This window comes from Pholcus phalangioides, unplaced genomic scaffold, assembly GCF_987345545.1.
Source record: "Pholcus phalangioides strain wild (caught in Gottingen) unplaced genomic scaffold, Ppha-v1.0 ptg000009l_1, whole genome shotgun sequence".
Lineage (NCBI taxonomy): Eukaryota > Metazoa > Arthropoda > Arachnida > Araneae > Pholcidae > Pholcus > Pholcus phalangioides.
The window spans coordinates 25,829,797-25,847,405 of NW_028301602.1; the positions used below are offsets into that span (position 1 = coordinate 25,829,797).

A 17,609-nucleotide genomic window follows, 5' to 3' on the forward strand; every position below is an offset into this window, starting at 1 on the left:
TGAATTAAAAAAACCAAAAACAGCAAAAACGACGGGAAGAAGCGTTTATGCTGCTCTTTCCCAACTTTTCGCTATCTTTTGAATTCAAATATCTCAGCGAATATTGCACTTGGAAACATGGAATTGTTTTCTTTGGCCTTAGGAGAGGCAGGGTAACAACTTTTTAATTGCGTTTTTGAGCACAGAGTGTCCGTATAGAAAGAATTTTTTTTTTTTTAATTTCAATAACTATACAATCTATTGCAACATGAATGACGTAGCTGGAACTCCTGAGTTCGCAGATTTATATTCCGCAAGAGTGACGTTGATATCAGTCACCTTTTTCTTGCTATTCCCATTCTCAAAACCGTCAGTTGGTTTGAAAACTCGTTGCAGGAGGGGGGGGGGGGTAGGGCACTAAATTAAGTGATACCAATGAAGTGACCAGCTCTTAATTGAGCGATCTGGAACAGTACCGCAGGTTAATTGGGTGATTCGTATATGCACCGAGGACCGCTTGAGTTATCTGTAAATGCACCGCGGATCACTAAAGTTCTTTGAAACTGTGCTGCAGTGCTCGTAAATATACCACCGGCCACTCACGTGATCTAAAGATAAACCTCGACCCCACTTGAGTGACTCACTCAAATGTGCTTGCTGGACACTTGAGTGGCATGGGGATATGCCACGTGTGACTTAATTGATCATAAAAAAGTACCATTGGCCACTTAAATGCTGTTGAACTACACCGCGGTGATTTTTAAATATGCTGCGGATCACTGTACTGATCTGGAACTGAGCTGCGAGCCATCTAAGCGTTCTGTAAATATACTGTGGGCCACTCAAATGATCTAAGAATGCACGGCGGTTTACTAACGAGAACTGAAAAATCTGCATTTGGCCATTTGAGTGATCTGGAGACGTTTCGCGGGTCACATAAATGATCTGTAAAATGTGCCATGAGTCACTTAAATGCTGTGGAACCAATGGCACCAACTTTCGAAGCACAGAATGCCCATATAAAAAGTTAACTTTATTGGCTATACAACCCCGTGCAATATGAATGACGCATCCGAGGTCCACGCGTTATTTGGATACTTTTTCCAATTGGCACTACGCTTCTAGGATCAATGGTTCGCTAGTAAATTGCGGTGCCAGCTATGCACCCTGTATATAGAAACGAATGGGAGGGGGGGGGGGTGTTCGTACGTTATGAAAATAAGTCGGGAAATCACCAATTGAAATTAAAAAAAATAATAACATTTCGATAGAGATAACAAGATGTTATATATAAAATATTCTATAATACAAATTTATATATAATTTTATTATAATTTTATCTAACATGAAATTTTATCGATAAAATTTACTAGTAGCTCAAGGATAACAAATGAAAATATAACTATCTTTGAGTTTTCCAGAAAATGTATTACACGTATTTTCTCAAAATCCGAAGTTTTCTCATAAATTTCTTTTACAGTTATTTCCCAAAATATCTGAATTAAAATTCGGAGAAAACAACGCGGAATCGAATATAACGATACTGTGAGAATTCTCCCTTATGGAAAAATCTCTATACTTGATATTGGCTTTAGAGAAACCATTAAGAAATTTCAGAGAGGATTTCTCGCTTCTAGGCATTAAGCATTATATGATTTTCTAATTTTCTAGTATTAAAGCGAAGATATATAGCTTTAGTAAATACTTATTTTAGGTGTTTCGTCCGGTCAATACTTTTTCCTTCGAAAGACGTAATCTGAAAACGGCGAGAATTTTCATGCGATATCTGTGCCATTTTAATAAAATTGAAATGATCGAAATTAGATATAAAGTAAACAAATGATGGATATTGAATATTCCTTCAAAATGTCAGTTACTGATCAAATAATTATTTGTTGATTATCCTTTAAAAATACTCAGTATCAATGAAAGAAAATATTGATAGAATATGGAAATGAAATATTCTAGTGATTCTCCAACTAAGTAACTTCCAGGAAACTAATATAACAAAAGTTTGATGTTAATGAATGGAAATACTCTGAGAAAATCGTACGAAGATTCTTGGATTTAATCAACACTTTTCCCGTTGCCTGGGAGAAGATTAGAGGATTCGTCGGATATGACGTGATTTCGACTTGAAAGCAAGAATTTGGCAAGTTTATTTGGAATTTGAAAAGAGATTATCAGTTGACAAAGTCCAGAATTTTCAGAGTGAAGTTTCAAGTTATCATCGTGGATCTCATTAGGACAAAAATATTTCAAAGCCCACGTGTACTGCGATTTCATAATTTTATACTAATGAAGTGCTTATAAATTATTTTCAAACTACGTTTTGACACATTTTGGATTAGAATTTTCCTGAACTTCGAGAACACGAACGCTATATATCTACAACGCTTCGTAGAGGAAATGGCTATTTTCTGATATATTCTAGATGTTATATATATATATATATTTACACACACATATATTAACAGAATTGAACTCATTTTAGCATTTTTTTTTTTGGAGAATCGACTTTGCGTTATATTTAATGATAAGATTCAATTTTGAGAAATAGATCTGATAGGAAAGGGGGTGGAGTGTTGATATACGTGAAATTCTGTTTGAAGGCTAGAGAGTGTAACGTGCAGAGAAGTGATATTGAAACCATATGGGTTGAACTTGAGAACAAAAGACGTCATAAACTTATTGTTGGGGTTTGTTACAATCCTCCGAATAGGGATCAAAACTACATCGCCAAATTGCATGATGAAATTTCCTACATGTGTAAGCGAAAGAGGGTTCTTATACTAGGGGATTTCAATTACCCGGGTATTGATTGGGAGAACCTTTCATCTGGAAATCAGTATGAAAGAGACTTTCTTAAGTTGGTGCTCGAAAATTTTTTGTATCAGAAGCCACTAGGGGTACTGCTATTTTGGATTTAGTTCTTACTAGTTCTGAGGATCTAGTTGAACATGTTTCGGTGGGGGAAGAGTTTTCTTCCAGTGATCATCGTATCGTCAGATTTCACTGTAACTTTTCCTCGGGTAAGGTTGATAACAAAACACTGGTTCCTTGTTTTCGGAGAACTAACTTTGATATTTTGAGAAGAAGGTTAGCGGAAGTTTTCAAAGACCGGTTGGAATCAGTACGGGTGGTAAGTCAATGGGAAGAATTTAGTACGAAGCTGTATTCTGTTTTGCACGACGTCATACCCTTTGTTCGAAAAAAGCGTGTTTGTACATCGCACCCTCTATGGTTCACGGATAGCGTGCGGAACCTTTATCATGAAAAGAAAAGAGCATTCAGAGAGTATAAAAGTGGACGAGGTGACCTATCATTGTTTACTGATAAAAGAAGATTGTTGAAGAAAGCGATAAGGGACAGTAAAAAGGAAGTTGAATCTAGGTTGGCAGATAATATTGGCTCTGACCCAAAATCATTTTTTCGATACGTCAATAATGGATGTAAGGGGACAGTTGGTCCCCTCTCGATAGGAGGCTCTAGGGTAGAGAGCAATGTAAGCATGTGTAACGCTTTCAATGACTTTTTCGCGTCGGCTTTTAATGGAGATAATGATATTCGATATACTGGTGTTGCATGGGGTAATAAAACCCTCAATGATATTCAAGTAGAAGACGTGGAGGTCCTAAATCTTCTAAGAAATGTATGTGCAAGCAAAGCACCAGGACCAGATGATATCCATCCCAGGGTCCTCAGGGAATGTGCTAATGAATTGTTGGGGCCAGTCGCACAGATATACAGGAGTAGTGTTGCTGAGGGTATCGTCCCAAGAGATTGGAAACTTGCTAACGTCGTTCCGATATTTAAGAAGGGTAGTAGAGAAGCGGTGTCAAATTATCGTCCAGTGAGTTTGACGAGCTCTCTCTCGAAAATTTTGGAAATTATCATCAAAAGGCAGTTTGTGAAGTGGATAGACGAGAATAATGTATTGTCGGATAATCAGCATGGGTTCAGGAAGGGGAAGTCATGTGTAACTAGCCTGCTTTGCTTCTATGATCACGTGACTAAGGCTTTGGGTAAGAGCAAAAATGTCGACGTTGTTTACCTTGATTTGCAGAAGGCATTCGATCGGGTCCAACATGGCAAACTATTGAAGCGTTTACACGAGACTGGAATAGGGGGCAACTTGCTGAATTGGATAGAATTGTGGTTAAGAGATAGGTCGCAACGAGTTATGGTGAACGGGGAATTCTCTGGTTGGACAGAGGTCACAAGTGGAGTTCCTCAGGGAAGTGTCCTTGACCCCATACTTTTTTCACTTTTTATAGATAAACTCGATCAGGGTATCGATGGAATTACTAGCAAATTCGCAGATGATGTGAAGCTAATGGGAATAATCGGGAATGAAAGTGATAGGGAGTTGCTCCATACCAACTTAAACAGGATTGCAGCATGGGCAAATGAATAGAGCATGACATTTAGCGTTGATAAGTGCATGGTCGCTCATTTTGGTTCGAACAACCCACGGTTCTCTTACGAATTGAATGGTGTCACTATCCCGGATGCAACTAGGGTCACCGATTTGGGAATTCTCATTGATGAGCGACTTAGGTTTTCTGAACATTGTTCAGCGGTGGTCAAAAAATCGAATAGAATGCTTGGTCTCATTTTCAAAAAGGTCTCTTCGCGTTCTCCTAAAGTCGTTCTTCCGCTTTTTCGTGGCTTAGTTTGTCCTGGGCTGGAGTATGCTGTAAGGTTTTGGAGACCATACCTACAGAGGGACATAGACTTGGTTGAAGGGGTGCAGAGAAGAGCTACGCGTGTCCTTATTGGCACACAGGGCTTGAGTTATGAAGAGAGACTTCATTTTTTGAATATGTTTACATTGGATGAACGCAGGTGTCGAGGAGATATGATCGGAGAGTTCAAAATTTTCAATGGGATTGATAGGATGGACCATGAACTTTTAGTACACCGCCAATCGACTGCTTTTACAAGGGGACACCAGTATAGATTGGTGAGGGACAATGCAAGGTTATGGTGTCGCAGGGAATTTTTCTCTAATAGGGTTGTTAATAAATGGAATAGCTTACCCCCGGAGGTAGTAAATTGTAACACAATTGACACGTTTAAAAAGAAATACGATAAACATGTTGGGGTAAATCGAGAAGCTATCCATACTTAGAATAAGACAACCATAAGTATTCTTTATGGGCGTTGTATAATTTTTTATCATGTGTATATATTGTTTATAATTTGTGTTAATTGCATTTTTAATTGGGTTGCTGTATTTTTAAATATATGACACCTATTTTTATGGGCATCTTTTTATCAGCTACCTCGTTGGGCATTTTGCCTGTTGTGGCGTTGTATTTGTAATTATCAGGATTTCTGACGTTATTGAATTGAAGACATCAAGATTAGTGGCAAATGTTTTGCTGGTGGTTTCAAAAGGATTAATTTGCATGTTTTCGCTTTACGTAATGAAATTTTAGAATTCAACCAAAACTTCTTGAATATCAGATGTCACTTACTGATTAAACAGTTATATTTATTGCATTATTTTCTTCTATTCCAATCACTCGCTATACATTTTTTGTCCAGACTAGATACGCATCAAAAAAAGTTATTTCGTTGAATTTTTGAACATCAGATATTAATTGGAACACTAAGACACACTTTTTGTTTTTATATGAACATTTTATGTTGATTTTTGCTTCCAAGCACTTTTATAATTTTATTAATTTAATATTTTAATCATAATTTTATTCTCCGGCCTTTTTATCAAGTTTCGCGATCATGAATTTCGTCCACGGCCGAATAAAAAAACATGCAAGATATTTAATGAAAGTTTGGTTATGTTATAAAATAATTAAAAGAAAACTCACACGACACTAAATATAAGAGTTTTTTGGTTCCAGAATAAAAAGTGAATTAATACCATTTTTTTTTGTTAAAGTAAAAATTCTAAATGAAACTGCAATAGTTTTAAATCATACCATGTACAAAAATAGTGCTTAAATCAATAAAAATTTAATCAAAATTACACAAGAAAAAAATAATTAAAACAAAAACTACTATCCATGCATACTTAATAAAATATTAACTAAAACACACATAAAACTACTTTATATAACGTAGAGAAAAATACTTAAATAAGAAAACCGATATAAAAATTATAACGGAATATTATAAGTGTTTCTTAACTAATCATGGTATGCATGCGACGATAAATATAAGCATTGATCCCTCATCTAAAACATATAATCCATCTAGGGAATATTGAAGCATGCAACTGTCATTTGCATCGAAATTAATTATCTTCAGCAATTACTGAAGGGGAAAAAAAAAAAAAATAAATAAACTTGAAGATCATTTTCGGTAATAGAAAAATTGTATAGCGTTCGGAAAAACTTAAAAAAAAGTATCCAACGAAGAACATCTCACATGAGACTAGTCTAGCGAGACTAAAACAGAACGATAGAAAAGAGAAATTCATATTCTATCCTCAGAGCAAACACCAAGTCTTAACCATATCGTTTTGAGTGAAATATTGCTTTCTTTCTTATAGATATATTCTCTCCATTTTTCACGTTATATATATTTTTTCTCCATGAATAAGGAGAGAGGAAAATAATAATAATAATAAAAATACAAAAACGGACTGTAGATTCGTTGTAGCGAAAACAGAGATGTTAATGGCTAATAAGGTATTTGCAGACTTTACGTGGAAACACGGTTTCTAACGACTGGAAAGGAATCGATAAAAATACAATTATGAAAAAGATATTTCCCAACAAAAGAGGAGGGAGAAGTATTTGGTACCCCGAGATGTTTGAGAGGATAAAAATGTTTAAACACAGGACGAGAAGAAAGGATATGAAGTGGAGAAGACTCTTGAAGGTGTTGAACCGCAATAAGTTAGAGGTTTGCCAGAAAATAAAATAATTCTACGGTAACCCTCTCATTTCCGCAGCCAATGCACTTTATATCGGGAGATGCAGCAGAAGCATTAAATTGGCTTCTTCTTCCCGACTGGAGTCCTTGTTGTTGCGCTTGCTCACCTAGGAAAACCAATTACAACACTTTACCGAGGAAAGTTCTAAAGAGAGGTATTTAATTATTTATGGAAGTGTAATAAGGTAGAGAAATTATCGATTGTTTATGAGACTTCGGATATGAAGATTATCAAAATCTACTCAAAACGGATAGAAGTTTCTTCTCTGATCTTTACCGTGTGTCGCAGATGTTACGAAAATGTGCATGGGATAATTATTTTCGTTTGTTTCCTGGGAAAGTAAGATTCGAAGTCGGTCTCTAACTTCAGTTATTTTTTAGTCGTTCGAATTTTTAATCAAAATGTGATAACAACATTTTAATTTATTACCTCCCGATTTCTCACACTGTTCAAGCAGTTCAATCCATGGATGGTGAATTATAAGTATAAGCGTTGTAAGAATGACATTGTATTTCTCATCATAATATATCAAGAAGAGGGATTTTTCCCCGATATTATGCCGAGGTGATTTCAGAAAGAAAAGACTACTCGTCTTCGCCGGTTCTCTTGCAATCCGGTATGGGCCTTATCCACATATGCCACGAACACACGACTTCATTTTCCTCACAATACGCACTGCGCCGTAATCCATTGGAGTAGAGAGTAGATACTTAACAGTCTCTCCCTCAACCTCGCCACAGAAAGCAACAGGTCTGCGACCGTGCAGATAATGAATCATTACACTTCACTCATATAGTTAGAAAAATAGATGGCAGCATTATAACAAGCATTACACCGAAACAAACTTCACGTTAGATTCGCAACACATTCGTTAGAAGTTCTATAAAGGAATATGGGCCACGTGCATGTGGGCTTTAGTAGTAGTACCTCCCTTAACTTCAACAAATGACGACTGTAGCAGAAATGAGATGGTTTTCTAAGCCAAATACATCAAGGAAAGATTAGCCAAATTTATGCTGCAGTGAGTCACGACACATTGTATATTATAAGGAAAGCGAAGTCGTGTCTCTCATGGTGCATATAAATAGCACACGTGAATGGAATGCAAGAGGACCGGATTCGATTCCCGGTAGCGACGAATGGACTTTTTTTCCAGAGTCTTTTTTTTTCCTTGTCAGCTTATCCAGAAACACTCTTTTCTTTCATATAAGTGTTTGTCGTTTCATGTATGGTCAGGAAAAAGATTTCATCTTACGGAAGAATTATAAAATACTAAGAGACCACGAGATTATTAATCTATAGAATTTTAAATTATGTATAATACTGGGATAAGGTTGTCAGCCGGCAGTAAATGAGTGGCACGAAGTCGAACTCTGTCTTAATAAAATATGTCACACACTGAATTATGCTTTATAAATTCCATTAGCGGTATTCCACGACCGCAGCGTTACAAAATACCAATGTAGTGCATGGTCATGACTCAATCAGTAATTAGTACTGATTGATGATTGTTATCAATCAATCCTTAGCTTAATTCTTGAAGAAGAGAATGAAAAATCGAGAATTTTGGTATAACAAACAATGTTCAAGTTTCAATATTTAGTTTAATTATCAATGAGCACAAACCTGAATGCAATTTAAAAAAGGAACTTTCAATGAGTCTTTCAATATGTACATAGAAGCAAATTTTTCAATAGCTAAAGGATTTTTATTATAATGAAATATTATAATCGAAAAGAAATATTATCATTTTTTTTTCACTTCTTCAAATATTTATATCAATGTAAACGTTCATATAATACAGAAATTTTTTACTTTGAAATATATATATTAAAAGTAAATACACTCAAAACAGAGAGCAACTAAAATATATAGCAACTCCATTCGTTAACACACTCCAGAAAACAACTAAATACCTTTAATACTGAAAGGCAACTTCACTTTTTTTAAGAAGATTCATGCTTGAAATCTATCCAAATATCACATGATACGTGAAGTATACTCAAATATAGATATTAATTTTGTGAAGGACAGTGGAAAAAAAAATCATGATAGGACTAATGAAGCAAGATTAGAACTATGTTTATTGAGAAAACACGTAAGAAAAGATTTCATAAATATTTAAAATTCTTTAAATTTCCAAGATCATTGCATGTATAAATTTCATAAAAGGAAAAGGTTATTTAAATATTGCAGGAGTGATTCTCGTGTAGTTTAGTGGTGAATATAGAAATCTCTCTGAGAAGCGTTTTGTGTTAATGCAAATTTTATGAGAAGCGTAAAGAAACGAGGCTATTGTTGTATCAAAAAAGAGAAAAGAAAAGCATTGAAATTTCGTTATGAATAAACTTTATTTTAGAATTTATCCTAATAAAACATTTCATGTTTAATCAAATTCTTTTAAAAAAGGGGAAAGAAAAGTTTTTCTTTACGAATTCTTTTGTCATGTTAATTTAAGTTTCCGCTTTTCAGATTACAGATTTTCTGAAATTTTTTTCTTATCTTTTTTGATAGATTGGTTTTTTTTCCCTGAAAAAATATAATTTTTATAAAAAATTAAACTTTCGATCTGAAACTGGCAGTTTTTAAGTAGAAAGGATTATCTTAGATGACATGAAACGTTACTTAGATTTTGTATCTTTTTGCTTAAAAATATTTATATATTTTTTCTTTTTTTTTCCCTCTATTAATCTTAAACTGTCATATCCATTCATATTAATATTGCGTGATAAGTTTTCAATTATAGGATTAACTTTTTAGCAGCGAATAAATCTTACGTTAAAAGTTAAATCTTCTATTATTTTCCCTTTCTTTTTTTAAGAATGGAAATAAATTGGTTCAATAATGAAGGAATGACACATTTTTCTGAACGGCTTAAATGTGAGAAAATTCCCAGGATTATTGTTTAAAAAATATTTTAATGAATGAAGGAAATGAAGAGAGATGTGAGAAAAAAATTAATTATTAATATCTTTTCTAAGAAAAGCGATAATTATTTTTTAAATATCTGGGATTAATGTGGATGACAGTTATTGAGTATTTGTTAGGAAATATGCAATTATTATGTCTTATTAAGACGAGGCAGTTTTGGATTTAAACATTATAATGTGGAGACTGGAAGGACGTCTTTTCAGAGCGTATGAGTTCGTATAATTTTTCTTATGAATGTTATTTATCACCGACACATCCTTTATACACATGCAGACACCATTTTCAATTACGTCGGTAGTGTGTGCGTTTTGTGATGCAGAAGAACGAATGGTCTATATCCTACAGTGATACCTTGACCAACAAACGACCCGGTTTACGAATTTTTCGGATAACGAAGATTTTTCGTGATTTCTGCCTCGGCAACGAGAACGAACATTTTCGTTGATATGGGTGCATGCGCTGATATACAACAGACACTTCATGAGCCGAATTTTAGCGCCAATCATCATCAGAATTACTGTTTAGAATAATTTTTCATTAATTATAGAATAATTTTTCATTAATTTTAGAATAGTTTTTCATTAATGGTAGAATAGTTTTTTATTAATTTCATAAGGGTTTTTCTTCAATTCTCGAATCATGTTGTACTTCTCTATCAATTTAAAATTCTCAAGAGGCTCCCAAAAATGTCTGGGTCTCAGCCCAGGCAGCTAAGACGTGGAGCGTTAGGACGCCCCTGAAACCAGTAGTTGCACCAAATGGATGTATAACCGGATTATAAGTGAATTCGTATGACCCATCTGAGGAGCGCCCACGACCCAAGTTCAGATCACGACCCATAGGTTAAGAACCACTACGAGCACCACGATCAACAAGAATTTCACTTAACTGGAATTTTCGAAGTTAAAACCCTTGAAATAAATTTCTTGATAGTGTTTTGTAGTTAACGAAACCTAAATTAATCAGTGAAAAGAATTCATTTAATCACCATTAATAAAACAAAATGTAAATGAATTGGAAAGATCAAAAGAGGAACAATGCAACTAGTCTCTGGAGACTATGAATTAAGTACTTCGGCATGATAGTTGGTTCCGATATAATGTTCGCATCGACATTTAATTATTAGCCGAATTAAAAACGATAATTACATTTTGTTGGGTACTAGCAGAATACATTGAGTTTATTTAATCCGGTCTAAGATTCTTTAAGGAATGAATAATTCATGAATATCGTTGTGAATATTTAGTTGAAATGAAATAATATAATAAATGAACTTCATTTTCTTGTGAATATTAGAATCATCTGTACTATCCAGTATGATTGCCGAAAGAAAAGTTTTTCTACCGATAACTTTCTTGTTCCGGGGGAAACATTATTCATAGTATTGAATACAAATTCAAATATTGTTAAAATATACCCGATAACTTGGAAATTTCAGAAAACTACAGTTGAATAGTTTAATTATCTAGAATAAAACAACGCTATATTAGGAACCACGAGGCAATTTCTAACGCTTTTACGCTTCATTGATGGTATATTAATTCATGTCATCCAATGACAAAGTGCATTTGTTTCATTGAGTAGGTTCCATCATCCCCCTCAAATTTATCCCATGAATTCAGCTACCCTTTCTTGAATTCTGAAGGAATTGTTCTCTGATAAATTTAATTTAGTCGGAATGAATCACTCAATAACTGTCGACTCACCTGGTGATAGTAATACAACCGAAGTGATAATGAGTGAGCAAACCAAAGCAATCACGACCAAGGCAATGCAAATTCCTTTCCAGTTCCTCTGTTCTTCTTCCTCAGAGGCCAAGTCCTGTAAACAAACATTGTTTTTAGTTCATTCCATTTGAAATACATGGGGGTTAATAGCGGTGAAAATTCCAACTCTTGGGGAATAATAATATATTTATTATTATTATTTTTAGGAAAACAAAGTGTTAAACATAAAAACCATAATTTTTTTATATCATGTTTCGAATTTTCCGGTCGTCAATTTATTGAGACAAAATTGTCATTCAACCATATTAATTCTAAAACTTAGTAGCTGTAAAAACTGTCACTAGATATTTATTGTGTATATGCTAAATCTGAATGCAATATAATTTATACGCTATAACATTTAAAATATAATATCACATAGTGCTTGAGGAAACTAATATGTATAAGAACCCTATAGAGAAAAATGCTATTTAATAACACGTCTTAAAATAGTAATATTTCGTATAATCAGTATGATATTACATGGCACATCACCCATTCATTAGCAAAACCTAATCCAACAGATCAGATCACTTGTAAGAAGATTGCTGCCGATGTTTGTACAATATTATCTTCAATTTATATATTTCTTATATTATACATCCCATACCACTTAATGTGATTACATCGGGACTCGGGGTTCCTCATAACTATAATCGAATGATCATTATATCCAAAAAAGTCCTGTATCAGTTCTGTTGGCCATACATCCAGTTTGGTCCAATGAGACGTGTGGTGAACGGTTGTCGATAAAACGGGTCAACTTTATTTTACTTTTTCCCACACAAGTTGCAGAATGTTAAATTTTGTATGCTTTATTATTATCACAATTAAATGCTGAAACGGAACTCCCCCCTCCCCAACCTTAAATCAAAATCCTACATTTTTGTTATTCAGTCATTGTGAGGTGTTAGAATGGAACTATCTAATGTTCATTATGAATTTGCGATACATATTTTTTTCAATGTACAATACGTTTCATAGATACTTTGAGGGAAAATTTCTTAACAAAAGTAATTTGAATCTAGTCAACTGAAAAAAAATGATCAAGAACTGAAGAAAATGACTTTTTTCGTCATACATTTGTTATCACTATAGGAAGGCCGAATACTACGGACTGATTATGACATTGAGTACGGAAATTTTTTGTCAATAAGGGAGTCTTCTCACCTCCTACACAGTCTTGCAGATCGGTAATGATAACTTGCGGGGAAAGAATAGGTTTGGTTAAACCTTAGATTATAAAAATTCGAAAAAAAATTTCGACGAAAAAGATTACACAAACCGAGATCCCGAAAGCTAAAAACGGATTTTTTTTTCACATGTTATGATATTGTTTCATTCCACTCTTTGTAAAAGTGATAACAAAAGCTAAATGATAACATTATCCATGTTTCTGATAAGCAGCTTCGACTGTATCTTATTATATTTTGTCAATGAAACGTTTAAAAAAATTACAAAAGATTTCATGACGAATCATATTGGTTGAGGTACGTATAGACCTAACGTTATTGTATTTTAATCAATAGTTTGCCGATTGAGTCTTTTCAGATAATAAGACGTCACAATTATAAAATTAAAAGACAGAAAATACGATAATTGTGTTTAATGGCCCAATTAACGCGTGACAGACTTATTCTTTTTTTTTTGTCTTACTCGTTTATTGCGGTCATTAAGCTTGATAGTCTCAGACACTAGTCTCAGACTGCGTATACGTCATTTTTTTAACACTTCTGCAATTAAGGCAATTCGAATGACAAGATAAACTGTGTACACTATAAGATTTTGACCAATATATTAGTGTATCATTTATAAAACTGCAATCCAATCAGCCCTAAATAGTTTGGTTGCAAACACAAAAGAGGATCAAGGGATGCGTTTTATGGAATGACTTCTAACATCAATACTAAGCACGATTTATTGTCGTGTGTCATCTTGTTATACATGCGAAATGCTTTTATAACTCAGTTGAAGTTTAAAAAATTAAAGGAATTCTGGCAAAATATAACAATCTACGTCGACTTGGTAATTGCATTTTAGATTTTTTAGATAACAGAAACGAAATTGCGCAGATTTCTCATATAATGTAGATTGTTCCTCAGGAGGGGGGGGGAATCATCTTTTAGACATAAACTCTGGCTCAGGATGGACAACAAAGTATTAGATATTGAACTATTTGAGCATGAATATGAAATTACTACATGTTCTTTTAACTAACTCTGGCGCGATTAATTGATGATTGTTAATCGCAATAGCAATTATTTTAGTTAATTTTCGAATAAAACTTTGCAAATTAACTAGATTCATTAGGTCATTTTAATCTTGTTCTTTTATAAAAGAAATATATAAAAAAAATTCTTAATGAAATATTTTAAAAAAATCATTTACAAATTTAAAGAAACAGAACAGAATATATGTATAGTTATGTTAAGGTATGATATATCGGAAAATGTATTGATGAAATTATGACACAATTAGATTTACGAGTATTGTGAATTGAAAGGGCAGTTTAAATAAAAAATCTAGAAATCGACAAATAGTTCAGTATATTTCATTGCTCCCACCATAATGTATTTCAGATTCCTGTATTTGTTTATATCGGACAAATAGGTAGATTATATATATAGGGATAAAATAAATTTTATATAGAATCAGATTTTTCAATAATTACCGATATTACATTTGTGATGAGTGGTTGACATTTAAAAATAACCGAAAAGAAATTATATTAATTTATCAAAAATTTCAATCGATTCATGCCCCTAATTTTAGAAATATTTTCAACGTAATACTCAATAACCTTTTAATATTTTTGTTAACGGGTGTCTATTCGCAAGCTCCATATTTTTGGAATAAAAGGATGCAAAAAAAAAAAAAAAAGGAAGTACAAATACATCATATACTGAAGATAAAGTATTAATAAGTTGTCTAGCGCTATGTTGAAATTCGACACTCGTAGGAGTGATTTCTTTTCTATATAAGACAATCACCACCCCAAGTACTTATCTTTCTAACAAATATAATATACGTTCTATCTAAAACAATTCTCCCTATCTAAATATTCTCATCACGTCTCACGTTGATTACGCGTCGAAACAATGTTACAAACGCATAATATACTCTCGTTAACATAAAAACCAGAATGCTTATGACAGGTCGACGAAAATCACGCATATCTAACATTTTCTTTTTAATTAAGGTGTATGATTAGTTGCGGGGGGAAACAAAGAGTATCTTTACCGGTGAAGTATATATAAATAAGAGTATACATGTATACATCCTAAGAAAGAGGAAAAATAGAGGTATATCATTGACTAGGTTCTCCTCAGAGAACGAGTCATTTACTCGGTTTTGGTTATTTTTTTACGTAAAAAAAAAGAGAGATAAAAACGCAAGTTGGAATGTGATCACTGGAGCAGTTTATTAGAATCTTCGACGAAAGAATTTCATGAATAAATTACGGTGTGGAAATTCGTTCCTTGGGAGTGAGAAAAAAAATATATATACACGAGTACATACATATAAACCAAATGTATTGAAGAGCCTTTCTTTCTACAAAGCTATTATAATTCTCAGCGCGTAATGTTAAGAGTGTTGTTGCGAAGAAACATCCAAAGATCGTGTCTTTATCAAGAGGGAAAAAAAACGGGACATAAATAAGTTTTTCAGGAAGAAAAGGAATTTATCCTATTCATTTAGATTTTTTTTTTTGGTAGTACCTTAAGGCCCGTATTCACTACTCTTATACAGGATACAATTTTCTTATGAGTATCGCACCTAATGAAGTTTCCTTACCCTTTTGTGTGTGAGAAGAGGTGGAAATGAGAGAAAAAAAATTTCAAATCGAAATTTTAATCAAGTTCTGAAACAACGAAATTGGAATAATTTTTTTTTTGTTATTGTTTGAATCGATTCTCTAAGATAATAAAATTTTTTATCCTTTAAATAGCATTAATATTGTTTTCGTCAATGCATCTGAAGGTATAAATAATGCTAATAATAAGAAGAAATTGAAGTTTATTAACTTTTGTTTTTCAATAGCCTTGTTCTCGTAAGTAATTTGTGAGGATAAGGAAATGAAGAATATAGGGGAGATGAAAGAAAAATATTCGTTAGGTAATTATGGTGGTCTTATTATACTACGTGTATAATGTTTTTTGAAAGAAGTGCCGAAAGAAATCGACATTATACTGTTGATCATGAAGTTAAAGTAAAATATTAAAAATGATCAACAGATAGAAGAAAAATTTGTTGTAATGGTTGTACCTCCCAAAAAATGATTATTGGGAAGAGAATATAAAAATTTAAATTATTATACCGATTAAAGCATTTCACTAGGTAAAAAGTGTGTGTGTGTGTGTGTTCTCTCTTATTATGGAAAAATAAATTCATCCCATAAAAACTGATTGAAAATTCATCAAGGTATCTCTGACAACTATTACTACGAAACCACATATGCACCTCGTTCATATTCCTCTGCGGAACTCCTAACAAATTGGTACATGTTGGAATGTGTGTGTATGTGTTGTGTGAACCTGACGTGAAGTTTGTTTCTGTGTAGTGCTACCATCTGCCACCAATTTGTTTCACTATGACTGAAGTGTAATGAATGAGTAATTTTATCGCTGTAGGCTTGTTGCTCTCTTTGGCGAGACTTTTTAACGGAGTGATCGGCTCGCATTCGCGTCTGGAAGGTATCTCTGACTGAAGTTCTTCGCTTTGCCAATTTTTGAAATCGTGAAGTGTTACAAGACAGGTGAGTTTAGCTTCTAAAAATTAGCAAAACGCAAGAATTTATTCACCGACATCTCAGTGGATTTTTATTCAATTGTTGCTGGATATATTTTCTGCGTTACAATAGTGAAAGAGGCTTACATTTTAACGATTGTCAATTTTATTCGGGAGCCGTATAACAATCAAAGTTTTATATCCTCAAAAATAATCTTTGTTTTGTTTTGAAGTTCAACTGTTATAGAGCGATTCTGTTCGGTTTGTGAAGCGGGATATGTCTGAAAATTCAACGTTGAGAATGATCACTTTTCATGTTTTTCTTGAATTTTAAAATTTGACGTAAGAATTGTACTTATTTCCGACCTCATTTGGGGAAATATCTCATATAAAGTTTCAAAAGTATTGTCTTAACATTTAACATTAACTAACATTTAACATTTAACATTAACTAACATTTAACATTTAACATTAACTAACATAAAATAACATTTTCCCGCTAATCCATTGCTTTATTTCTGAACCACAATAAATTTGACGAGTTAGCATCTATAAATTATGTCCAAATGTGCGATTCCAATGTTCTAGTAAAACTGGTTTGTAATGTAATTAAAGTAAAATAACTTCTTTAGGATTTCTAAATTTTATGGTTTCTCAAGGTTGTAGCATAGATTCAAGATGTTTTTTTTTTAAATTTATTTTTCTCTTAAATATATTTCCAAATATTGAGTTCCCGTCTAGTAATAGCTGTTAATCAAAAGAATCATTTTGCCCGATACTATAGAAAATATTCACAACGTGATGAGGTCAAGTAACAATTTATTGCACACGACGTCATATAAGCACAGAAGGCAACAACTATGACGTCAAGACTGATAGTAAAAATACTGAAGTGAAAGAAACAACTCTGACCACCACAGACGCTGTTTCATTCGGGTGTGGGTCATAATCCCGACAGACGAAATCCCGACAAGTCACAATCCCGACAGACGAAATCCCGACAGGTCAAAATCCCGACAGGGTCGAAATCCCGACAAGTCAAAATCCCGACACGGTCAGAATCCCGACAAGTCAAAATCCCGACACGGTCAGAATCCCGACAGGGTCGAAATCCCGACAGGTCAAAATCCCGACAAGTCGAAATCCCGACAGGGTCAAATTCCCGACACGGTCAAAATCCCGACACGGTCAAAATCCCGACACGGTCGAATTTAAAAATTCAATTTCGCCGTATAAGCCGCACTTCGCGATTTCTGTCGGGATTTGAATTTCTCGCGGCGAGGGGCGTTGGGGCGCCG

The 17,609-nt window shown here is 33.7% G+C and overlaps 1 protein-coding gene across 3 annotated transcripts in view; it reads right to left on the minus strand.

Moving 5' to 3' along the window:
- LOC149082608 (inactive dipeptidyl peptidase 10-like) overlaps positions 1–17,609 on the minus strand; it is a 528,870-nt gene that overhangs the window by 85,911 nt on the left and 425,350 nt on the right. For all 3 annotated transcript variants that reach the window (XM_089235873.1, XM_089235875.1, XM_089235874.1), the window contains exon 2: positions 11,524–11,638. In XM_089235873.1, the coding sequence (XP_089091999.1) occupies positions 11,524–11,638 (115 nt within the window). The remainder of the gene's footprint in view (positions 1–11,523; positions 11,639–17,609) is intronic.